Source organism: Hyla sarda, chromosome 6, assembly GCF_029499605.1.
Source record: "Hyla sarda isolate aHylSar1 chromosome 6, aHylSar1.hap1, whole genome shotgun sequence".
NCBI classification, from domain to species: domain Eukaryota; kingdom Metazoa; phylum Chordata; class Amphibia; order Anura; family Hylidae; genus Hyla; species Hyla sarda.
Genome location: NC_079194.1, coordinates 136,548,450 through 136,573,880, shown reverse-complemented (window position 1 = coordinate 136,573,880; position 25,431 = coordinate 136,548,450). Strand labels below are relative to the sequence as shown.

General features: G+C 44.2%; 1 protein-coding gene across 4 annotated transcripts in view; it reads right to left on the bottom strand.

Moving 5' to 3' along the window:
* DOCK3 (dedicator of cytokinesis 3) overlaps positions 1 to 25,431 on the bottom strand; it is a 258,008-nt gene that overhangs the window by 15,584 nt on the left and 216,993 nt on the right. For 2 of the 4 annotated variants that reach the window (XM_056525156.1, XM_056525157.1), the window contains 19 exons: positions 24,357 to 24,457; positions 24,056 to 24,137; positions 23,163 to 23,333; positions 20,435 to 20,627; positions 20,037 to 20,164; positions 18,040 to 18,186; positions 15,282 to 15,380; positions 14,805 to 14,899; positions 7,455 to 7,530; positions 7,263 to 7,363; positions 4,912 to 4,970; positions 4,681 to 4,829; positions 4,341 to 4,426; positions 3,382 to 3,408; positions 2,674 to 2,769; positions 2,030 to 2,090; positions 1,846 to 1,939; positions 620 to 768; positions 84 to 170 (listed from right to left, as the gene is read on the bottom strand). In XM_056525156.1, coding sequence (XP_056381131.1) covers positions 84 to 170; positions 620 to 768; positions 1,846 to 1,939; positions 2,030 to 2,090; positions 2,674 to 2,769; positions 3,382 to 3,408; positions 4,341 to 4,426; positions 4,681 to 4,829; positions 4,912 to 4,970; positions 7,263 to 7,363; positions 7,455 to 7,530; positions 14,805 to 14,899; positions 15,282 to 15,380; positions 18,040 to 18,186; positions 20,037 to 20,164; positions 20,435 to 20,627; positions 23,163 to 23,333; positions 24,056 to 24,137; positions 24,357 to 24,457 — 2,001 coding nt within the window. The remainder of the gene's footprint in view (positions 1 to 83; positions 171 to 619; positions 769 to 1,845; positions 1,940 to 2,029; positions 2,091 to 2,673; positions 2,770 to 3,381; positions 3,409 to 4,340; positions 4,427 to 4,680; positions 4,830 to 4,911; positions 4,971 to 7,262; positions 7,364 to 7,454; positions 7,531 to 14,804; positions 14,900 to 15,281; positions 15,381 to 18,039; positions 18,187 to 20,036; positions 20,165 to 20,434; positions 20,628 to 23,162; positions 23,334 to 24,055; positions 24,138 to 24,356; positions 24,458 to 25,431) is intronic. The other 2 variants (XM_056525154.1, XM_056525155.1) reach the window with 1 other exon arrangement.

Below are 25,431 nucleotides of genomic sequence, written 5' to 3'. Positions count from 1 at the left end.
CAATCTCCACACAATTTATAAAGCTTTCCTATAGCTGACAAACCCTAAGTGCAGAGACAGGGCAGACGGTGCACAGGACTCACCAGTATCCAGCTCAGGCTCTGGTAATCATACAGCTTCTCGTACTGAGCAGCCAGCTCCCTACAGAGAGGAATCCCGTACTCCCAGCACTAAGGGTGCAGAGTTATGGATATAGAGGAAACAAGCCAAGCAAGAAGAGAAAACACTAATATATTAATACAGGTACAGGAGGGAAAGAGGGGGTAAACCAATAAAGCATAGAAATAACCTGCAGATCATGTACGTGTTGGCTCAAGGATATGTACACTCACAACAACATGTGAATGAATTGCAACTTTATGTAAAAGATAACAATGTGTAATCTAACAAACTGGAATGACAATAGTGATGTGTAATGCAGAAACCTATGTTCTAAAAATATCATATCACTGCCAGAAGGTGACGCTATTTCAACAGTTTATCAGAGCCCCTTTTAGAGGCATACACTGCAATAGTGGCACCTGCAGTCTGACAGAGGGTACTGCGCCTTACTATAGTTATGAAAAAAACTCACAGTGACCCAATGTAAATATCATATTACTTCCTGAGAGCATTTTACCTTGCCCTTGTTAAAATAGTGAATGATTTTGCGGGTCAGGCTTTCTTTTCGCTGCCACTCGCTCTGGGCAGCATAATGAAGGAACTCCCGTAGGGAGCGGTCTTCCCACTGCAGTGTCTCCCAGTACAGGAGAAGAGTGAATGCAGCTTCTGAAAGGCAAAAGACACAAGGATGAATGTATCTATATCTTATAGAGTGGAAAATAAAATACCTATTTTAGGAGGACCAGTGTTCCACACAGAGGAGAAGCTGTGCTGAAAACACTTTTGATAATTATGTACAGGGCTGGTGGAAGGATTTTTGCTACCCTAGGCTTTTGCTGCCCCTGTAACAAACCTCCTTCTCATGTAAAACCCTTACTACTGGGGTGAAACACTGTAACAAAACGCCTACTCCTCATGTAATCTCCTTACTACTGGGGTGACACACTGTAACAACCTTCTTCTCATGTAATCGTCTTACTTCTGAGGTGACACACTGTAACAAACCTCCTCCTGATGTCATTACCATACTACTGGAGTGACACTCCCTAACAAATATACATAATTGTGCACTTACACATTATGTAAGAATCCGCACACAAGCCCCCATTGACAGTCAGTAGTGCCATCATTGCCCTCTATAGCCTGAGCGGTGGCGGAGGGCCGGAGATGCAGTTGTGATGTCATGAGGCAGAGGACATCAGCGATCAAGCTTGTCTGCCTCTGAGGACCACATCGCTGCTGAAAACAGTAATTCCCTGAGGTGGATAGATGTGATCGCTCAGGAACGGGGGTAAGCGGGGGATCGGGGTTGGTTCAGGGCAGGAGTTGGGGGGGATGTATGGAGGCGTGCACGATGTCAGGATGCTGGATGGACCTGACCTGCCTGTCTTCCTCGGAGGTGGCACTGTGCTCCTCCTGCAGGCAGAACAATGCATATTTTTATGGTAGATGGGGAAGAGGGGTGCGACGGCTGGTGCTTCAAATAAACAGTGGGTGCTTCGGACGCTGGATACTAACTTTCTTGCAGTGAGCAGAGCAGTCCCCCATCAAGAGGGTGCTCTAGACGGCTGCCTATTTTGCCTATAGGCAGAACCGGCCCTGATGATATATATGTGTTATATGGTAGCTATGAATCTATAGACAGTCTATAGATACCATTCAGTGTCTCATTACAGGTGGTGGCTGCTTAGGTATAGCATTGGCCCTGTGCCCCAGAGTTTACTGGGGATGCATCTTTTGTACCTGTGTAGCTCTCAGCCTGTAGATGTAAGTCACAGAGTTTATGGATATATCTTATGTACATCTCCTCCTTATTGATTTCTGATTTGTAAAAATTCTGTAAAAAGGGAAAAAGATCACAGTATTACATTTCCTGACATTAAAGTCAAAGGCGCTGCCACTAGAGTAGACAGTCTGATCTGCTCACCATCAGATTAACTGTGCAGCCGATCTTCTTATTCTCAGTTTCTTCACCTTTCATACAGTCCCTACAAGACAATGTAAAGCATGTGAATGTATAATAGAGAAGAAAGCAACACTGCACTTATCTTACACCATGCCTTATACCCCAATCACATCTCACAGAAGCCTCCATCACACATTTCTTTTTAGTAGCCTTATTTTGGCTTGTTTTTTTTAGCTCTTCATGATGCAGGCTTTGCAACTTTTTTTTAACCAAATATAGTGTGTTTTAGTACATGTTTTTTTCTCACTGCAAAACTCAAAAGCGAAAAGAAAAAAGCCATGAGTGAAATGATCCCGAGGCTTGGTATTCAGGCCCTAACAGGCAGACACTGCCTGGGGTAAAGACTACATCTTAGGGTTAACCTAAGACTATTTACAGGTGATGTGAGCACACTACATCTCTTACAATAAAAAGCGTGCATTGTAAAGATGCTGAACTGGTAGGGAGGGGTGAGTTCAATATGAGGTACTGGAGCCTTAGAGCTAACAGGACACATGCAGAATAGTGAAAGCAGGTCTGAATGTCACTGTATTGCACCTGTAAGTGCATGCAAAGTATCACCAAAAGTTTTCTATGAAAACCTACATATGGTAGTAATATTGTACCTATAGTCCAGCAATCTCTCCATGAGTCGTGTTACTGATGTCACAAAGGAGGCCCCCGGCTCTCTCCACGTCTCCTGTTCAATCTTTTCCAACAAACTGAAAGAAAAAGTGAAAAAAATACAAAATATTCATGACACCAAAACCAGAAACCTGAGATAGGTAAAAATGGTGAACATTTACAAAAAGATGGAGTACCAAAGCAAAGACAGGAACAGATGAATACGTGCAATAATATACTAACACAAAGAAATTCAGGCAATCTGACATCCGATAATCTGATGACATAAGTCAAACTGTGATCGGAATCAGAAGACAGAGCAGATAGGACATTATTAAAGAGGTACTCCAGTGGAAATTATTATTATTATTTTTTTTAAATCAACTGGTGCCAGAAAGTTAAACAGATTTGTAAATTACTTCTATTAAAAAATCTTTACCCTTCCAGTACTTTTTAGCAGCTGTATGCTACAGAGGAAATTCTTTTCTTTTTGAATTTCTTTTTGCCTTGTCCACAGTGCTCTCTGCTGACACCTGATGCCCGTATCAGGAACTTCCCAGAGCAGGAGAAAATCCCCATAGCAAACCTATGCTGCTCTGGACAGTTCCCCTTTAATGAAGCATCTGTCCCATTCATGCAGACTGAACTGAACACATAGATATGCACAATAAAGTATCTACAAGCAATGCAGTATTACAAAGGGCACTTACCTGGGATATGGACCAAACAGCTGAGAGCTGCTCCGGCAGCAGGGATGGGGTGCAAATACAAATACATCACAATTTGCCAGAATTTATCATGAGCTAATGTTTTGTAATAAAAAGAGATGACCTTCTACAAAATACAGCCCTACATGTGAGCATAAACATCCTCTGCTGGTGAACAAAAAGTCCCATCAGCACCTACACGTATATGGCTTCCCAAATAGATAGATGGCAGAGATGATATGTATACTATAATCTTATATTTGTACCCTGATGACTGCTGCAGATCCTGGAACCCTGACCATTATAAGCAGAAGGACAATCTTTAGCACTGAGAAGAATTTCCATACTCACCATTCTCAAGATCTCTCCTTGCCATGAATAAGTAGTAACATTTTTACTTAAGTTGTCTGATCTAGTCCTCCTCACACTACGGAGGGTTTGTTACAACTGTATTCAGTCTAGGCAATTCCTGTAAGCTAAACAGCCTGGGCTCCAGACTGATACATTTTACCTGCACCAGTTAGTTGGGCTGAATAACAACTCCAACTAACCATCAACTATGGAAAGTATTAGGCTTTGGCTAACAGCACGTAGACATCTTGAAACTAGTGAAGAACTGTAACATAGAATTTTGGAGGTTTGCAAAAAAAAAAAAAAACATAAATAAAACTAAAATAAGTCTGGACAGGTCTTTAAAGGTATGTTACCAACAAGCTGATTAATGGAGGACCATCCAGAGGGGCCTTCAACAATTATGAGAACAGAAGAAACTCTCCTGCGATTGAAGTGCAGCCAACACTACATTCATTATCTAAGGGGCTTATGAACATTGCCAAATATAGGCTGTGGGTAGGCGATAAACTTGTGAGTTGGGAATGCCTTTTTAATTAAATGTATTTCCCCTATAAGCCCCCCTCTCATATAACAATGTACACTCTACAGATGAGAAGGACCTAACTCACAGTAGACTGAAGAGTTCTCGGTAATTTTCGTCTCCTTTCCCCTCGGACACCAGGGTGTCCAGTTTATCGATAAGCTCAGCCTCCACCTGAAGAAATGAAGGGCCAGAATAGTTATTTAATTGCATAGGGAACAAAAGCATTATTCAAATCTGTAAAATTAGACTAAAATTTTAAAACTGTACATTAAATGATATGAGGCTCAGAGGCAATGTCCTAGTTGGTCACTCTATTCTGTCTTCGTTTTACAGATCCTAAGCAATCACCAGTCCTACAGAAACACTTTACATGTAGTATACAGGTTAAAACAAAGCATCCATGTAGACCTGCATCTGTCCCTCACCTGCTTGAAGTTCCCATTGCGCCTCTGTTCACAATCCATCATGTCGTGGAAAATGGGGATCATGATGTTGCGGACCTCAGGCTGCGGAACCAGGGACACCCCCAGGAAGGGTCCAATCATGCCAGGTATGAAGTGGTATTTGTGCTCTCCTGGAAAAGAAGGAGCAGGGGATGAGACATAGAGCATAAAGAGAACTGCAGCCAAGGGGAGAAGATGACATCTGCAGCTTACCCAGGTTCTGCCACATGTTAAACAGCTCATACGTCATCATGACTCGCATATCACCATACCTGGACAGAAGAGAAGCATACATCAATAATGTCACATTGTATCCTGCTCAACCAGAAAAAGGGTATCAGCGTAGACAATCCCCTAAACCTACACACAGGTGTAGTGAAATGTTCTAACTATTAATGAAAATCGGAAGGGTATGAAGACTTGCTTCCCTAGATGAAGGCGCTTGCTCCAGGAGAGGTACTGAATAATTTTTATTTTATGTTGGCAATGCGTTTCGATCCTGAACTAGGATCTTTATCAGGCATGACGAGGATGACGTGGATGCCTGACGAAGATCCTAGTTCAGGATCGAAACGCATTGCCAACATAAAATTAAATTGTTCAGTACCTCTCCTGGAGCAAGCACCTTCATCTAGCGAAGCAAGTTTTCATACCCTTCCGATTTTCATCAATATACCGGACTGACGGTGTCATCTCCAGCACTTCCCTGTGGCAGCTGCCCCATACCTTGACTTTCCCAACACTACTGTAGGTGTTATGCTCTGAGAGCAACACCTAAGGGTAAGGAGCCTAATTTTATTACTGCTTCATTATACCCTAGCGGTCCTCACGAGGGGCGCTCCCTGCTGTCTTTTTTGTTTCTTTAATTTTAGTTTTAATTTTAACTATTAAAGGGGTATTCCAGGCAAAAACTTTTTTTATATATCAACTGGCTCCGGAAAGTTAAACAGATTTGTAAATTACTTCTATTAAAAAATCTTAATCCTTCCAATAGTTATTAGCTTCTGAAGTTGAGTTGCTGTTTTCTGTCTAACTGCTTTCTGATGACTCACGTCCCGGGAGCTGTCCAGCTCCTATGAGGATATTCTCCCATCATGCAAGGGATATTCTCCCATCATGCACAGCTCCCGTGACGTGACATCATCATTGAGCAGTTAGACAGAAAACTTCAGAAGCTAATAACTATTGGAAGGATTAAGATTTTTTTAATAGAAGTAATTTACAAATCTGTTTAACTTTCCGGAGCCAGTTGATATATATTAAAAAAAAAAAATTTTGGCCTGGAATACCCCTTTAAGTAACAGTTGCAATCTACAGTACTTTCATATGCCAGTCTTAAGTCAAATCTTAATCTGTAAAAAGATGTGCCAAATGTGTTAAGGAGCACATTTTAATGAATATAGCTCTTCTTTTGGCTGTCTGAGCGCCACAAATATTATAATTTATCCCAATGTCTGGCATATTTTATTGTAAATCTGTTTGGCTGCTGACCTTGAACCCCTAATGATAAACCCTGCAAAGATTGTTTGTTTTTTTTCTTTAAGTGAAATAAGCCTTTTTTTTTTTTTGCATAAAACCTAGACCAAAATATATGACTTTCTGACACCATAAAACTGGTGAATTATCACAAATACTTGCTTTTGAACAGCAGCTGTAGCTGGAAAATCTTGCTGCCCAAGGCTAGGAACACACTTTGCAGAAATGCTACATATTTTTTTCCAGGAATATATTTACTTATTGACTCAAAGTCAGAAGTGGACCCAGCAGGATGTATACATTCTTCATATTTTCTATTCATTTTGGACCCATTGCTGGCTATTGCTAAAGAAAACCCCTAAGTGTGTATTTTTCATTAGTATGTATTCTGCTTTTTTTCTGTCAGTAATATAGAGCTAATTTTTATCTATGTGACAACTCACACAAGAAAATAAAACAAATTTAAAAAACATAGCGTGTAGTACTGTAATGCTTTAGGGAATTGAAATTGCCCATTGAAGTCTATGGAGAAAGACTAAACACCTGTGGAACACTTGACATACATTCCCTATCCAAAGGGGCGACCACAGCCGCCACGCCCCTTCCCATAGACATGAATGGAGGGGGCGTGATATCATTGCCGCCCAAAACCGGCGTTCTGAACATAAATGTTGCCGGGCCGGAGATTGTGGGGAGTCCCAACAGCCGGACCCCCCAAGACCAGACATCTTACCCTATACTTTAGATAGGGGATAAGATGTCTAGGGACAGAGTACCCCTTTAAATCTTCTACCCACATTAAAAGACTGTAACTGATGTGTCAGTAGGACTCTATCTGCTTATAATCACACCTGCACATATTTGATGAACAGGATTTAGAGCTTCAGATTTCAATGTAAACTAATTGAATAAACCCAGCTTCAAATCCTGTGCATCAAATATGCCCAGGATACTGTACATGTGAATACACCCTCAAAGTTGCAGAACCTTTGACTATAATGATGCTTTTATTTGCAGAAGAGAAGAGGATTATTATATTCTCCCTGAAGTCTCAGGCTCAGATGAGGAGAACACAATATTGCACTTACTTATCCAGAATCCTCCTTCTCTTCCCTGCTGCAAAGTTCTCCAGCTGCAGACTGGGCTGGTTAATGAACAGTACGGCCAGGCTGAAATAGGAGTTCCACACCTAAAAAGAAAATAAAAGACAAATCTGTGTAAGATTTAGTATCCGGAGTACAATATATGACATGATCCACTATGGGAAGGAAAATATTTACCTTAAAGTCAAAATCCTCTTCACAGAAGTTCTTGTGCACAGCGGGAGACACGTATTGAACGGTTGTCACAATGATGCTGGGAGGAGACAAGGGGTTAAGTCAATACTGAAAACATGGGATTTTGGTATCTTATCTTGCAACCACAGAATGAAAAGGATGTTTCCTGGATTACTGTGAATACATTTCAGTTATTGTACAATGAAAAGTTCTGAAATAGTCATCGACAGGAAGAACAGATTTGATAATGGTGAGGATTTAATACAGAGAGTAGAAATGTGCACATTTTTTAATTAGACAGTAAGGAAGCTTTATCTACATACAATTCAAAAAAACCTTTAACCCCTTCCTCTAAAGACCATACTTATTTTGGCCCTAAGAACCACACATTTTTTTTTTGATCTTTGCTACATTCCAAGAACATTTTTATGAGACCTTGAAGGAGATTTATCAAAGTGTGTGAGAGAAAAAATAGAGTGGTTTTCCCACAGCAACCAATCACAGCTCAGCTTTCACTTTACCTCAGCTTGTTAGCTGAGCTGTGATTGGTCGCTTTGGGAAAATTTCTCTATTTTTTCTCTCACACAGTTTGATAAATCTGGCCCCTTGTTTTTTGCACGGTGAGTTGTATTTTTCAGTGGTACCATTTTGGAGTGTATGTAACTTTTTATAAAATGTTCATATCTTTAACATTTTAGGCTATATTTTGCATTGTAATCTTTGTGCTTTTTATGTTATGTAATCACATTTACCTTTATGTGTGTGTGTGGGGGGGGGATGCAATGATCATGGACATTATGCTTGGGTATACACGGTACACCAAGGCATCATCATATAAAGTCCATACCTCCAACCTTGTTGTTACGCCGAGCGCTCCGGGTCCCCGCTCCTCCCCGGAGCGCTCGCTACACTCTCGCTACTGCAGCGCTCCGGTCAGATCCACTGACCCGGTGCGCTGCGATACCGCCTCCAGCCGGGATGCGATTCGCGATGCGGGTGGCGCCCGCTCGCGATGCGCACCCCGGCTCCCGTACCTGACTCGCTCTCCGTCGGTCCTGTCCCGGCGCGCGCGGCCCCGCTCCCTAGGGCGCGCGCGCGCCGGGTCTCTGCGATTTAAAGGGCCACTGCGCCGCTGATTGGCGCAAGTGGTTCTAATCAGTGTGTTCACCTGTGCACTCCCTATGTATACCTCACTTCCCCTGCACTCCCTCGCCGGATCTTGTTGCCATTGTGCCAGTGAAAGCGTTTCCTTGTGTGTTCCTAGCCTGTGTTCCAGACCTCCTGCCGTTGCCCCTGACTACGATCCTTGCTGCCTGCCCCGACCTTCTGCTTCGTCCGACCTTGCTTCTGCCTACTCCCTTGTACCGCGCCTATCTTCAGCAGTCAGAGAGGTTGAGCCGTTGCTAGTGGATACGACCTGGTCACTACCGCCGCAGCAAGACCATCCCGCTTTGCGGCGGGCTCTGGTGAAAACCAGTAGTGACTTAGAACCGGTCCACTAGCACGGTCCACGCCAATCCCTCTCTGGCACAGAGGATCCACCTCCTGCCAGCCGGCATCGTGACAGTAGATCCGGCCATGGATCCCGCTGAAGTCCCTCTGCCAGTTGTCGCCGACCTCACCACGGTGGTCGCCCAGCAGTCACAACAGATAGCGCAACAAGGCCACCAGCTGTCTCAACTGACCGTGATGCTACAGCAGCTACTACCACAGCTTCAGCAATCATCTCCTCCGCCAGCTCCTGCACCTCCTCCGCAGCGAGTGGCCGCTTCAGGCCTACGACTATCCTTGCCGGATAAATTTGATGGGGACTCTAAATTTTGCCGTGGCTTTCTTTCTCAATGTTCCCTGCACTTGGAGATGATGTCGGACCAGTTTCCTACTGAAAGGTCTAAGGTGGCTTTCGTAGTCAGCCTTCTATCTGGAAAAGCTCTGTCATGGGCCACACCGCTCTGGGACCGCAATGACCCCGTCACTGCCTCTGTACACTCCTTCTTCTCGGAAATTCGAAGTGTCTTTGAGGAACCTGCCCGAGCCTCTTCTGCTGAGACTGCCCTGTTGAACCTGGTCCAGGGTAATTCTTCCGTTGGCGAGTACGCCGTACAATTCCGTACTCTTGCTTCTGAACTATCCTGGAATAATGAGGCCCTCTGCGCGACCTTTAAAAAAGGCCTATCCAGCAACATTAAAGATGTTCTGGCCGCACGAGAAATCCCTGCTAACCTACATGAACTCATTCATCTAGCCACTCGCATTGACATGCGTTTTTCCGAAAGGCGTCAGGAGCTCCGCCAGGATATGGACTTTGTTCGCACGAGGCGTTTTTTCTCCCCGGCTCCTCTCTCCTCTGGTCCCCTGCAATCCGTTCCTGTGCCTCCCGCCGTGGAGGCTATGCAGGTCGACCGGTCTCGCCTGACACCTCAAGAGAGGACACGACGCCGCATGGAGAATCTCTGCCTGTACTGTGCCGGTACCGAACACTTCCTGAAGGATTGTCCTATCCGTCCTCCCCGCCTGGAAAGACGTACGCTGACTCCGCACAAAGGTGAGACAGTCCTTGATGTCAACTCTGCTTCTCCACGTCTTACTGTGCCTGTGCGGATATCTGCCTCTACCTTCTCCTTCTCTACTATGGCCTTCTTGGATTCCGGATCTGCAGGAAATTTTATTTTAGCCTCTCTCATCAACAGGTTCAACATCCCAGTGACCAGTCTCGCCAGACCCCTCTACATCAATTGTGTTAACAATGAAAGATTGGACTGTACCATACGTTTCCGCACGGAGCCCCTCCTAATGTGCATCGGACCTCATCACGAGAAAATTGAGTTTTTGGTCCTCCCCAATTGCACTTCCGAAATTCTCCTCGGACTACCCTGGCTTCAACACCATTCCCCAACCCTGGATTGGTCCACTGGGGAGATCAAGAGTTGGGGTTCCTCTTGTTTCAAGGACTGCCTTAAACCGGTTCCCAGTTCTCCTTGCCGTGACCCTGTGGTTCCCCCTGTAACCGGTCTCCCTAAGGCCTATATGGACTTTGCGGATGTTTTTTGCAAAAAACAAGCTGAGACTCTACCTCCTCACAGGCCTTATGACTGTCCTATTGACCTCCTCCCGGGCACTACTCCACCCCGGGGCAGAATTTATCCTCTCTCTGCCCCAGAGACTCTTGCTATGTCTGAGTACATCCAGGAGAATTTAAAAAAGGGCTTTATCCGCAAATCCTCCTCTCCTGCCGGAGCCGGATTTTTCTTTGTGTCCAAAAAAGATGGCTCCCTACGTCCTTGCATTGACTACCGCGGTCTTAATAAAATCACGGTAAAGAACCGCTACCCCCTACCTCTCATCTCTGAACTCTTTGATCGCCTCCAAGGTGCCCACATCTTTACCAAACTGGACTTAAGAGGTGCTTATAATCTCATCCGCATCAGAGAGGGGGATGAATGGAAAACGGCATTTAACACTAGAGATGGACACTTTGAGTATCTGGTCATGCCCTTTGGCCTGTGCAACGCCCCTGCCGTCTTCCAAGACTTTGTTAATGAAATTTTTCGTGATCTCTTATATTCCTGTGTTGTTGTGTATCTGGACGATATCCTGATTTTTTCTGCCAACCTAGAAGAACACCGCCAGCATGTCCGCATGGTTCTTCAGAGACTTCGTGACAATCAACTTTATGCCAAAATGGAGAAATGTCTGTTTGAATGTCAATCTCTTCCTTTCCTAGGATACCTGGTCTCTGGCCAGGGACTACAAATGGATCCAGACAAACTCTCTGCCGTCTTAGATTGGCCACGCCCCTCCGGACTCCGTGCTATCCAACGCTTTTTGGGGTTCGCCAATTATTACAGACAATTTATTCCACATTTTTCTACCATTGTGGCTCCTATCGTGGCTTTAACCAAAAAGAATGCCAATCCTAAGTCATGGCCTCCTCAAGCGGAAGACGCCTTTAAACAGCTCAAGTCTGCCTTTTCTTCGGCTCCCGTGCTCTCCAGACCTGACCCATCTAAACCCTTCCTATTGGAGGTTGATGCCTCCTCAGTAGGAGCTGGAGCGGTCCTTCTACAAAAAAATTCTTCCGGGCATGCTGTTACTTGTGGTTTTTTTTCTAGGACCTTATCTCCGGCGGAGAGGAACTACTCCATCGGGGATCGAGAGCTACTAGCCATTAAATTAGCACTTGAGGAATGGAGGCATCTGCTGGAGGGATCAAGATTTCCAGTTATTATTTACACCGATCACAAGAACCTCTCCTATCTCCAGTCTGCCCAACGGCTGAATCCTCGCCAGGCCAGGTGGTCTCTGTTCTTTGCCCGATTTAATTTTGAAATTCACTTTCGGCCTGCCGATAAGAACATTAGGGCCGATGCTCTCTCTCGTTCCTCGGATGCCTCGGAAGTAGAGCTCTCTCCGCAACACATCATTCCTCCTGACTGCCTGATCTCCACTTCTCCAGCCTCCATCAGGCAAACTCCTCCAGGGAAGACCTTCGTCTCTCCACGCCAACGCCTCGGAATCCTCAAATGGGGTCACTCCTCCCATCTCGCAGGTCATGCGGGCATCAAGAAATCCGTGCAACTCATCTCTCGTTTCTATTGGTGGCCGACTCTGGAGACGGATGTTGTGGATTTTGTGCGAGCCTGCACTGTCTGTGCCCGGGATAAGACTCCTCGCCAGAAGCCCGCTGGTCTTCTTCATCCTCTGCCTGTCCCCGAACAGCCTTGGTCTCTGATGGGTATGGACTTTATTACAGACTTACCCCCATCCCGTGGCAACACTGTTGTTTGGGTGGTCGTTGATCGATTCTCCAAGATGGCACATTTCATCCCTCTTCCTGGTCTTCCTTCAGCGCCTCAGTTGGCAAAACAATTTTTTGTACACATTTTTCGTCTTCACGGGTTGCCCACGCAGATCGTCTCGGACAGAGGCGTCCAATTCGTGTCAAAATTCTGGAGGGCTCTCTGTAAACAACTCAAGATTAAATTAAACTTTTCTTCTGCCTATCATCCTCAATCCAATGGGCAAGTAGAAAGAATTAACCAGGTCCTGGGTGATTATTTACGGCATTTTGTTTCCTCCCGCCAGGATGACTGGGCAGATCTTCTACCATGGGCCGAATTCTCGTATAACTTCAGAGTCTCTGAATCTTCCTCCAAATCCCCATTTTTCGTGGTGTACGGCCGTCACCCTCTTCCCCCCCTCCCTACTCCCTTGCCCTCTGGTTTGCCCGCTGTGGATGAAATATCTCGTGATCTTTCCACCATATGGAAAGAGACCCAAAATTCTCTCTTACAGGCTTCATCACGCATGAAGAAGTTTGCTGATAAGAAAAGAAGAGCTCCCCCCATTTTTTCTCCTGGAGACAAGGTATGGCTCTCCGCTAAATATGTCCGCTTCCGTGTCCCTAGCTACAAATTGGGACCACGCTATCTTGGTCCTTTCAAAATTTTGTGCCAGATTAATCCTGTCTCTTACAAACTTCTTCTTCCTCCTTCTCTTCGTATTCCTAATGCCTTTCACGTTTCTCTTCTTAAACCACTCATCATCAACCGTTTCTCTCCCAAACTTGTTTCTCCCACTCCTGTTTCCGGCTCCTCGGACATCTTCTCCGTAAAGGAGATACTGGCCTCCAAGAAGGTCAGAGGGAAAACTTTTTTTTTGGTCGATTGGGAGGGTTGTGGTCCTGAAGAGAGATCCTGGGAACCTGAGGACAATATCCTAGACAAAAGTCTGCTCCTCAGGTTCTCAGGCTCTAAGAAGAGGGGGAGACCCAAGGGGGGGGGGTACTGTTACGCCGAGCGCTCCGGGTCCCCGCTCCTCCCCGGAGCGCTTGCTACACTCTCGCTACTGCAGCGCTCCGGTCAGATCCACTGACCCGGTGCGCTGCGATACCGCCTCCAGCCGGGATGCGATTCGCGATGCGGGTGGCGCCCGCTCGCGATGCGCACCCCGGCTCCCGTACCTGACTCGCTCTCCGTCGGTCCTGTCCCGGCGCGCGCGGCCCCGCTCCCTAGGGCGCGCGCGCGTCGGGTCTCTGCGATTTAAAGGGCCACTGCGCCGCTGATTGGCGCAAGTGGTTCTAATCAGTGTGTTCACCTGTGCACTCCCTATGTATACCTCACTTCCCCTGCACTCCCTCGCCGGATCTTGTTGCCATTGTGCCAGTGAAAGCGTTTCCTTGTGTGTTCCTAGCCTGTGTTCCAGACCTCCTGCCGTTGCCCCTGACTACGATCCTTGCTGCCTGCCCCGACCTTCTGCTTCGTCCGACCTTGCTTCTGCCTACTCCCTTGTACCGCGCCTATCTTCAGCAGTCAGAGAGGTTGAGCCGTTGCTAGTGGATACGACCTGGTCACTACCGCCGCAGCAAGACCATCCCGCTTTGCGGCGGGCTCTGGTGAAAACCAGTAGTGACTTAGAACCGGTCCACTAGCACGGTCCACGCCAATCCCTCTCTGGCACAGAGGATCCACCTCCTGCCAGCCGGCATCATGACACTTGTTAGGTCCTTGGTTGCCACAGTAACCAACGGCAACTTGAGATAATTTTTCAGAGGCCTTTTTAAAAAGGAAAGAAGCAATCTGGATGTTATAGGCAACTGCGCCACTCTTCCTGTACACAGGGTTTAAAAAATCTACCCCTTTTCACCTTTAATGCCTCATATATGCCAAATGAAGACTCATTTTTATTATTTAAATTCGTTTTTATTGTGTTTTAAACTTGAAGTTTGATTTAATAAAGCTATATACTAGTGGGTTTATTAGACCCATATGAGGAGACCAGTATTATATATTATGCATTTAGGTAGCAGGAGACTGCATATGGGTTTCCTCCTAACATCTCCCCTCTGGCAGGAAGCACATGGTAGGTGTTAACACTGGTGTGGTGCTCTTTTTTGGCCATTGTTTCTGTGATGCTTTGTCTGTGGGGTGGGTTGGCCAGGGGCTTGGTCGGGCAGCAGTGGGGCTGCCTGGCCAATGGGTCATTCCTCCAGAGGGCTTGGTGTCTCGGAGGCAGTGTTCACTGCCCGGCGCTACGCCACGCCAGTGTTAGGTTAGGGACCCACTCTGACTAGGTGGCCTTGATGTGGCGAGTGGGCTTGTACTTTTTGATTAAAATGTATACTAACAACCTGTTAGTTTTTTAAATTATGCTGAGAAGCAAGTAGCAAAATACAAATGGTGGATGTTCGGCTATGTTTCTCTATTTGTGTTGTACATTATATATTATGCATCATAGTTGGGGACTATAAAGATTTTGCTTTGGGGCCCAAGATATGCCGTTTACCTCTCTGTTCCCCGTACACTGATGTATATTACATCTCATGATATTACTCACTGCAGAAAAGACTCTTACTTGCTGGCCAGAAGTCTCATCACCGTCCAGTCTGGAGGAAAGACGCTCAACTTTAGCAAGTTCCGAAAGACGCAGAAAATTTTGAGTAGGAATTCCTAAACAAGAAAAGAACATAAAAAACTACTGTGAAGCAAAATCTTCAATCTCTCCTTTCCTCCACTTGAAAAAATCTGTTAGTTGTCTTGTTTGTTAATAAATTCCGAAGCTATATCTGTTACAGGAAAAGCTGACATGTCGGCCCTTAGGCGATACCACTCAGCTTTCCAGTGATCCAGTGACCATGGTAGGAAATGGCATAATGGCTGGCAAATTTACACAGAATTAATCTAATTTAGATTTTCTACAGGATTAGTTGTAGCCTTCTAGAGTTATCCCATAGTAGTACTCCCTACATCTATGAGTGATCCAGATCACTTCCATTAACCCCCCCAAGCCCCTAGGTAGGTTCCCCTTACTCATTCCCTTATTTTCTCTCACCTTGAGCTCCTCTTTGCTCTGGAAGTTGTGAAGCAGATGCTGGTAGTGAGTGTCGGACATCAAACGGAGCAGAGAAAGGAGACAGGAAACATACTCCCCCTAATGGGGGACAAGAGTCAGCACAGTGATTGTAAGCAGAAGGCGATGTGAGGTGATGGAAGGATCATAGGTCACACTATAAAGGCTTGTCATCATATATATACTGATCAGCCATAACATAAAAACTACGTGCCAAATATTATGCAGGTCCACCTTGTGCTCTGATCCATCAAGGAATAAACTTAACAAGACCTCTCAATGTGTCCTATGGTATTAAACAATAACAAAATATCATTTAGGGGTAGGGTCACACATGTCATATTTTGCTGCTGCATATTTTCCTACCCATTGAATTCAATAGGTAGCAAAATATGTAGTAGATTTTGCTACCAATTGACTTCAATGGGTTGAAAAATACACAGCAGCAAATACGCTGCCTGAGCAGTTTTTAACAGCAGTTAGTGATATGCTTTATGGCAGGACCAAAAATGAATGGAAATTGATGACAATGGACAGGACCTGTCAAATTCACATAAATTGTGACCTTTTCAGAGGTCATTCTACAGGGAAGGAAGTTCTCTGAGCAATAGCTATTGTGTGTATCACCTTTCACTGTCTGTGCTGTGAAGAAGGTCATTACTGGGCCAGAATAGAAACTGCAAGATTTCAGGAATATTATAAAATATAGATAAAATAAATGTAAAATTAAAAGAAAATCTCCAAAAAATCTTTAAAATTATGATTAACATAAAAATTTATGATTTAAGAAACAGGTAATTTCTTGGACGATACATTTCCTTTAACCCCTACAAGACTTTGGGCATAAATGTACGCCATTGTCCCGCTCCTGTTGTATGAAACGCACTCACAAGCTGAGCAAGCTTCATACCTGGTGGGTCCCAGTTAATGCCAGACATTGCCAATTGGGCCGATGTCCTGCATTATAGGGAAAAATAAAAGAATTATAGGGGTCAGAATAGGACAATATTAAGAATACAAATTTTCGTACAAAAGTTTAAATTCTTTAAAAGTTGTATAATAAAAGAAAACCTATATTAAGTAATTCAGTATGGTTTAAATCATATGGCCCTACAGAATAAAGGTATTGTGTCATTTTTATTGAAAGGTGCCTTGCATAGAAAATTGTGTTGTTGTTTTTTTTTTTTTTTGCCCCACAAATAATTTTTTGGGGTTTTGCTTTAGATTTTGTGATGACTATTAGAAGGCGATGGGGAAAAAATTTTAGTGCAAAAATAAATAGTCCTCAAGAGGTTAAAGGGAAACTGATACACAGAAATCATGATGTGACACACCACTACAGAAAAAGTGCACCTCTAGCAAGTCACTTACCAAATTCACAGGGGGGTACACACACATTAATTAATTTTCATGACATAAAAAATTATCCCCACTACACAAATACAAAATGTCAGGACAAGTCACATGTGGATTAAGGGCCACGTATACCTCCACCTGGAAAAAACAACTACTGGGGAATGAAGCCAGCAGCTTACTCCAGCTTTCACCTACAGATAAGAAGACATCAATTGGGTAATGTAGACCTGGGGATGGAAAGGGAAGCAGTATGAGCACTGTCACCACGGATAAGTTGACTCTAATGTACCCTAATAGGATTGTGTAGTGGGACTACCCCTGGTACCATCAGGGCACCAAGAAGGGCAACCCCTGCCCCATTCTTCCTCTTGGTCTTACCCTAGAAATCCCTGAAAGTGGGTTTTACCCATGACTGACTGTGTTTTCCCCCCACATCCAGGAGTATTATAAATGAAAAAGTATTTACAAAAACAGAGAGCTGAATCTTCAATTGTTAAAGGTACGAATAGACAATACTAAATATCTAAATATTCTAAATATAAACAGACAGCACTGGTTAAATGGGAATTGCGCTGCCTCCTCTGGCTAACCTTATTGTAACACATCCTGGTGCAATCTCTTTTCCAAATAAATAATACACACACACCACCCATCCACATGATCCATATCATTGCACTTGATTCCACCACATCAATTTCAAGAACTGACTGTTAATTTGCTTAATAAATCCAACCAGAGTAAGAGAAAACACAAATTGGGCACTGCTATACTACTTTATTAGAAAGGGTGCGCCTGCAGTTGTATACCTTAAAATTCCCGTAAGATGCTGTATCAGATTAGAGGTATTAGACCACATGTAGAATTCTAATAGAGATAAGGCGGATGGCACTCCTTGATAGCAGATATTTAATATTAAAACAGTCTGGTCAAGGCCATATATGTATCCTTGACCAGACTGTTTTAAGAATAAATATTATCTGCTATCAAAGTGAGTGCCATCTACCTTATCTCTATTAGAATTCTTAATATATGGCACTTCTTGACACCGGCCCTTGTCACTTCATCTCACTTTAATGTTATGGTTGATCAGCATCTCCTGCTTGTGTACAGAATCTATGCAGGATCACAGATGGTAATGACAATTTACATTCATGTCTGCATCTAGCTACAATACCCCTGCTGTCAGGATTTCAGCAGCACAAGGTCGTTCCGTATATAGCCTGGCGGCTGTAGACCAGTCAGTCCTATATGGGTGCAGTGATGAGGGTAATGATAAGAATGCTGAGGGTGATAAGGAGGATGAGGATACTTAGGGTGATATGAAGAATGAGGATGATGAGGAATGTGAAGGATTAGAAAGAAGAAAAATGAGTTAATTACTAACAGTGATCTCTGCTGTACACTGGGGGCAGCGCTGGCCTCTTACCGCCTCCTGGGACTGAGATTTACTCATTATAATGAGCAGAGTCTGCAGCAGGACGTCCAGCAGACTCTCCTGCAGCATCTGAACCTCTTCCCCTACATCCACCTCCTGCCAGAAAAAAAAAAAAAAAATAAGTTAAAAAAGAGATGGGTGTAAAGACAATGATGTAAATTTCAGAGCGATGTTCCCTCTAAGCCCCTAAGCCCAAGTAAGTGGGGAAGTAAGAGACCTAGTTGCTTTTTCTCCTAAATAAGTGGCAAATAAATAGGCTGCTCTCCATGACCCCTCACACTGACTGCTATCCATGCCCCTTCCCTCTTACAAACAGCTCCCATGGTCCCTTTCCTTCTCATAGACGCCTTCTGTATCCTCTTTCGCAGCCTTCATATAACTCCTTTCTCACAGACAGCTCCGTATGCCCTGTGCCAAAGATTCTTTTGCTCCATCTCTCAAACACTGCCCTCTATGTCCCCTCTTTTTGACAGACTGCTATTTAAGCCCCCTTTTTGTTAAAGCTACATATATCATGTCTCACAGACAGAACCTTATGCCTCCTCTCATTAGAAATTACTAGTGTTCTTTCTTTCACACACACAGTGCTCTTTATGCTTCATCATACAGACTGCTTCTTATGCCCCATCCCTTAAAGGGGTACTTCGGCCCTAACAAATCTTATCTCCTATCCAAAGTATGATCGCGGGGGTCCTGCCGCTGGAGACCCCCATAATCTGTCATTCCGCACCCACCTTTGTGAGTTCTCTGCAGCGCTGGAGTACCCCTTTAAAGCTCATGCCTTCTCTCTCATAGTCAGCTATTATATATAGCTTTTAATGTCACCTCTTTCATAGACAGCTCTTTATGCCCTCTCTATCAGAGACTGTTGGTTATGCCCACTTTCTCAAGTCCTTCACACAGGAGATGGGGGAAGATTGGATTGTCACACAGTTCCTTCTATGATCAGGCAGACAGATTTAACAGTGCTCTGCCCAATCAACAAGGAAAGACCTCGGGAACTCTATACAGCAGCAGAATTTCCCTGAGCAGGGATAGATGTTGAAGGGGTTGTCCAGGAATAAAAAAAAAAACAACCTATTTTCTTTCAAAGACTGATCCCTGTCTGTCTCCACTTTGGGTGTGGTATTACAACTTGGCTCCATTCACTTCAATGGAACTGAGCTGCAGAACCACAACCAACCTGGAAACAGACAAGGAGTGGTCTTTTAAAGATATTATCTCTGTTTTTCGATTCCTGGATAACCCATTTAAGCTTGAGGGCTGCATAGCTATAGAGAAGCTCTGCCTAACACACTTGGCCTTTTGATTTTACCCTTCCTGTAAGTTGGTTTAAAGGGGTTCTCCGGTGCTTAGACATCTTATCCCCTATCCAAAGGATAGGGGATAAGATGCCTGATCGCGGGAGTCCCACCGCGGGGGACCCCCGTGATCTTGCACGCGGCACCCCATTTGTAATCAGTCCCCGAAGCGTGTTCGCTCCGGGTCTGATTACCGGCGACCACAGGGCCGGCGGCGTGTGACGTCACGCCTCCGCCCCCGTGTGACATCATGCTCCGCCCCTCAATGCAAGCTTACGGGAGGGGGCGTGATAGCTGTCACGCCCCCTCCCGTAGGCTTGCATTGAGGGGCGCAGCGTGATGTCACACGGGGGCGGAGGCGTGACGTCACATGCCGCCGGCCCTGTGGTCGCCGGTAATCAGACCCGGAGCGAACGCGTTCTGGGGACTGATTACAAACGGGGTGCCAGCAGCGGGACTCCCACGATCAGGTATCTTATCCCCTATCCTTTGGATAGGGGATAAGATGTCTATGCACCGGAGAAACCCTTTAAGAAAAATGCTACAAATGTTTTATTATGGCCAATTTGTATCTAATGTCCTGGGATTAGTCAGTGCTCAGGGTAATCATTGTTTTACACATTAATGGATTCTCACATCCCTTACCGTGGAGCTGCTTTTGATAATAGAGAAAATACTGCTGAGTATGCCAGAACAGACAAGGAGCTCTTTCTGCTGTCGAAGGTGAAGGTGGATGTGGTGTAGAACAACTGGTAAGAGAATACGGCGAGCCTCTGAGAGAAGACAAAGAACATTAAGGAAATATTATACAAACAGATATAAGAGCAAAATATTGTGAGGTGTCCTCACCTGCCAAGTTGTTAGAAATGTAATTCATTCATCCATACATTCATACTGTTGTACAATAACCCGCCGAATATGCCCCAACAGCGTGCACCAGCAGTTCCTCACTATGTTTATGTTATATAATTCACTTTCATGGCCTGATGTAACATATGCGGTCACAGTACAATAACAATGATCCTGTTCAGTCAGTGCTGCACCTGGGTATGAGAAGAGCCGGCAATCCACAGTTCTACCAATTGACTGTAACTTCACCACATCCATGGACTGGCCCAGGTGCAGGGTGCTGGGGAGACTACTCAGTGTTCCACGAACAAACTCCGCCACCTCCGTCACTGAAAACATGGCCAGCAGCTCCTCAAAAATGGCAGGAAAGGAACTGAGGAGGGCAGCCTGCAAGAAGCAAAACTGCATTACAGACTGCAGCCATGCAATAATGTAAAATACAAGGTCACTCAGCAAAGCAGCAACCATTATAGCACTGTGCGGACAGGGTACAAAATGTCACTGTATCTGCCACCATTGATCCAACTCTCACCCCTAGATGCCCAGATCCAAGAAACAGTGGTAGCATTGTTATTGATTATAATGTTTATGGCATACCAGGGTTTCCATCATTATTTATAGTAGTCTTTTCTATGTTCCCACACATCTATTCACCGTAGCACTCACCTATACCTATAGTTACCTATAGTGACCCAGTATATATATATATATATATATATATACATACATATACACATATATATATACACTGGTGTGTACTATGGTGCGGGGGAGATCAGCAGACAATAACCATTTCTCGCTGCTAGGGCGCTTCTAAGAAGCGCCCTAGCAGCGAGAAATGGTTATTGTCTGCTGAACTTGTGATGTGATGCCGTAAATCTTGATACATTTCATAAAGAAGACATACAGCCTTCTGAAGGGTGAGTGCCACAATCTTTTTCTTACACCTATTGGCTTATGTAGCATGTACCCATGGAAAATTGATTGTTTAGTTGTGCTGCTCTCCTTCACGATTTATAGCATAGATATATATATATATAAGGGAATTATTCTGTAATTATTACAATTGGGTCCCACAAACGTCTTTGCCGAATTCCTGTTAGCTCTCGTGCTATTAGACCTTACACCTCACACGTCTCATCGGATGGTTCAGGGTGTTTAGTTCATGCTCTGCTGCGGTGCACTGTGAACGATGTGTGCAGAGAAAAAGCTGATCAGTTGCCCATAGCAACCAATCAGATTGCTTCTTTTATTTTTCAGACGCCTTTTAAGAAATGGAAGAACAGACCTGATTGGCTGCTTTTCCTCTGCGCATGTTTTGACAAATATCCCCAGTGGTGTTTGCATCAAGTACTGAACAGTAGTCAGCTTAGAAATGCAAGGCTGAATAGTTAGTTCATGGCTCTGTAGCAGCCAAAAACATGTGAGATACCAGGGTTTGATGAATGACAACTTCCCAAAGTCACTGAAATATTTTTTTACATTTAGATCCTGATTATAACATTGCAAAAGTCAATGGAAAACAGGAGTGAATGACAGATGCAGTGCACTATACAGGGGTGGTAGGATCAGTGCCTGGTCATGTGGTATAACAGGGATAAGTATGGACCTTGGGGCAACTTTAAGTGATAGATAAAGGAACTGCATATGTAACAATTCTCTGATGTGATGTTACTATTAGCATAACTCCATCAAGAAGCTTTCAGATAATATCTCCCAGACTGTCTCAGATTCGAAATGGCTGTAAAAGTGAATTAACAATGGTATTATACTAGGGTACTGATATTTATGCAATTTCCCAATATATCCTTAAAAGCAGCTCCAAATTGTAGGTTTGCTTTAAGGTTTAATGTGCAGGTAATACAGAGTGAAGGGGACAGAGTGTGACAGTCCATTCCATATGCCGGGTCCTGGTGGGGAGTGATTTTAGGGGGTGGGTTTTACTTACACAGCAGACTGTTGGTGGGCTTGTAGAGCCCGCAGTCTTTTGGGAATCAGACTCCCCTGTTCCGCTCACCTGTCCTCCAGTTGCTGGCTGCTTTAAATTTATTGGGGAAAATGAGGAGCAGAGAGGGTGTAGAAGGAGAAGCAGAAGAAAGGGGAGGGAAGAGCAGATTTGAAGCACAAGCAAGTAATCAGTTACTGCAGAATAGCGAGAAATATGAGAAAGATGAAACCCAAGCTCCGTGTACAATCACAATCCCCATATAATTCTCAGCAACTCAGTGAATCCTTTATGTGTAATGGTCTGCAGTAATTGGCAAAACGTCCAATTTTTAAAAACTATGTCTAAAAGAAACTGCTACAAAAATGTGTGTAAAAAAACCAAAAAAAAAATCTTGTATTTTTTATGCGGTGTGAATATAGCCTAATATGATAACCCAGATTTATCAATCTCTCTTAGGGTATTCTCACACAGCTGAATTTCCACAGTTCTGCAAAAATGTCATTCAGCAAAGCTTGCTGAACGGATTTGCGGAACACAGAATTCCGCACAATTCAAGCCCCATTAACTTCAATGGCAGAATTCCACAAACTATAAGACTGATCTTTTTCTGTGGAATGTGGAAAGCAGAATTTCTGCAGTGGAATGTTCGCTGCAGAAATTCTGCTGTCTTAATAGGACAGCGGAATCCCATTGAAATGTAAGTACAGTAAACTACGGCGGAATTTCTGCACAGAAATTCCGAGGTGTGAATATACCCTTAGACAAAAATATGTCTGACTTTTGGGCAACATGTATTCCATGATCAATACAAGTAAGTGGATTCAAATGTTACTCAACATTATATGTAGATTTGACGTAAAAGTAAAATGATCTTCTCTGGATGAGCAGTGCTTTAAAAATTAAACAAAAAACAGAGAGAAATAAGAGTAACAGTGAATGGGGCTTAGTATGCTGAGTGCAGCCATCCCACTAACCTGTGTAAATAGCAGAGTATCAGAGCTTCTTGTGTCCAGACTCAGCACAAAACGCATTGACTGGAATAACTCATGGATGCTGCAGCGGAACTGTTCTTCCTCCAGACCACCCGTGGAACGGGCAAACAGAAGGCGAGACTGGACAATGAACTTAAAAAGATTCTCCAGAGCCTACAGAGAGACCCAGAATAAAGATTGGAAGAACATCAGAGTGCAAATGAAGACCTAGTACACTGAGCAGGATGGGGGTATGAACTGTGCAGTAACACATGACCATGGGACTCTGCTAAGAAAAATATCCAGGAGCAACCAAGAAACCACTGATACACTTAGCAAAATGCATGGCCAATACTAGCCATAGAAGTTTACTTTATGTTTTTTTTATGTTAATAAAGTGTAATCATTGTAATACAATGGTTATTGTAGTACAATAGTCTTAGCTGATACTAATGAGCATCTCCTCTTTTCCCTGGCTACCTAATAGTCAGCAAGCTCTTCCCTGCTGAGCCCTGGCTATGTAACCTGTAACAGTGCAGTCTGCCTCTGCCCTTGTGTGGATTCTGATCTCTATGGCTGGGCTTATACTGAGGAATTTCCAAGCACAATTCCGCATAGAGATTATGCTTGGAAATTCTGATGTAACAAAATTCCAGCAGAGGAGCGTCTGCTGCTGAAATTCCGCCACCAGAACAATGATCTTGTTTATTCTTTAAGCAGAATCCGCACAGAATAAACTGCTGTCTATGAAGATGGCAATGTCCACACGGTCATACAAGACACCTTCTTACTTAAAGAGAAACTGACACGCTGTTCACCTGCACTAAACCCAATATACACTTACAAAATACAATGTTACTTTCCCTGTTGTAAATGTCACTAATTTCCAGACTCACCCTCATAGCCTCCTGAATGTGATCCTGCCTCACGAGATCCGCTGATCGCTCCATGTACCATTTTAGGCACCGAATTAGTTCTCTGCAAAAGAAAGAGCAAGAGCTTTTTTTTTTCGGTGATATTAATTCTAGTTTGATAAACTAATTTGATCTGCATATGGTGATGTCATAAACCTAACAAGGCCACAAAGTCTAGAACCTCATGAAAGCATCAAAGATCAGGCTTCACATCAACATCAGTGTAACTTATTGCCTTTTTTTTTACACCACACAACCCCTGTTCATGTAGACCACTACTTACCTATAGGCCAGGGCTCCAGCAAAATGCTTTTGTATGTATGTGTCCAACACTGGCCGGAAATGGTAATATTTACTATCCCGCAGCAGATTAATGATGAAAACCTGGATAGAAGAAGGATTATAATAGCAGATATAAGCAGTGTACAACACAGTCTAATATATGAAGAGGTAGTGTACAAAATATGAAGAGGAGCATAATGTGCACCATCCAAGAGAAAATGCAATATAAGGAATCTTTAGTCTTTTGGTCTTCTCTTGCTAACAATAGCTTCCTATTATCAGCCATTTCCGAAGTGGGAAAAGGCTTACTTTAGGATAGGTGAGTATAAGGCTCCTTTCAAACTATGAGCATTCATCCGTTATTAAAAATCAGTTTTCTGTGTAAAAACAGATGTATAATAATGGATGAAATAACGGGTGCTAACCGCGGAATAACGTCCATCAAAATAACGGGCATATTCACCCATTAAGACCCATTATAACATCCCTCATGTACGGCCATTTTAACACCTCTGCCTACAGACTCCCACAGCTGGGACTACTACTACTCCCATCATGGAACAGACTTGTTTCCATGATGGGAGTAGTAGTTCCCCGGCTGGGGGAGTCTGCCGGTGGCTGGGGAGGCTACATTAGTGTTTGTACTACTACCCCCATCATGGAACAGACTCTGTTCAATGATGGGGGCTGTAGTACAGGGGCTGAGGGATTGATCGCACCGGGTCTCACTTCTGAGACCCGATGCGATTAGAAGTTATTAAACAGGGGAGCAGGCGGCATGCTTCACTATTCTGCAATCTACGATGTACTAACTTTCATTTTTAAATTCCCTCCGGGAGCCCTGAATGGCTGGAACTGAGGAGCCATTCAGGGCTCCTGGCGGGGTTTTCAAATAGAAGCGCTGCGGTGGGGAAAGATATATAGAATCGCTGGGGGGTATATGTCTGGCCCCCACAGCGCTTCTATATATTTTGCCCCCTGCTGCGCTATATAAGTCTTGCCCCCTGCAGCACATTTATATAGGTATTGGCCCCCGCAGCGCATATATATATATTTTCCCTCCCGCAGCGCATATA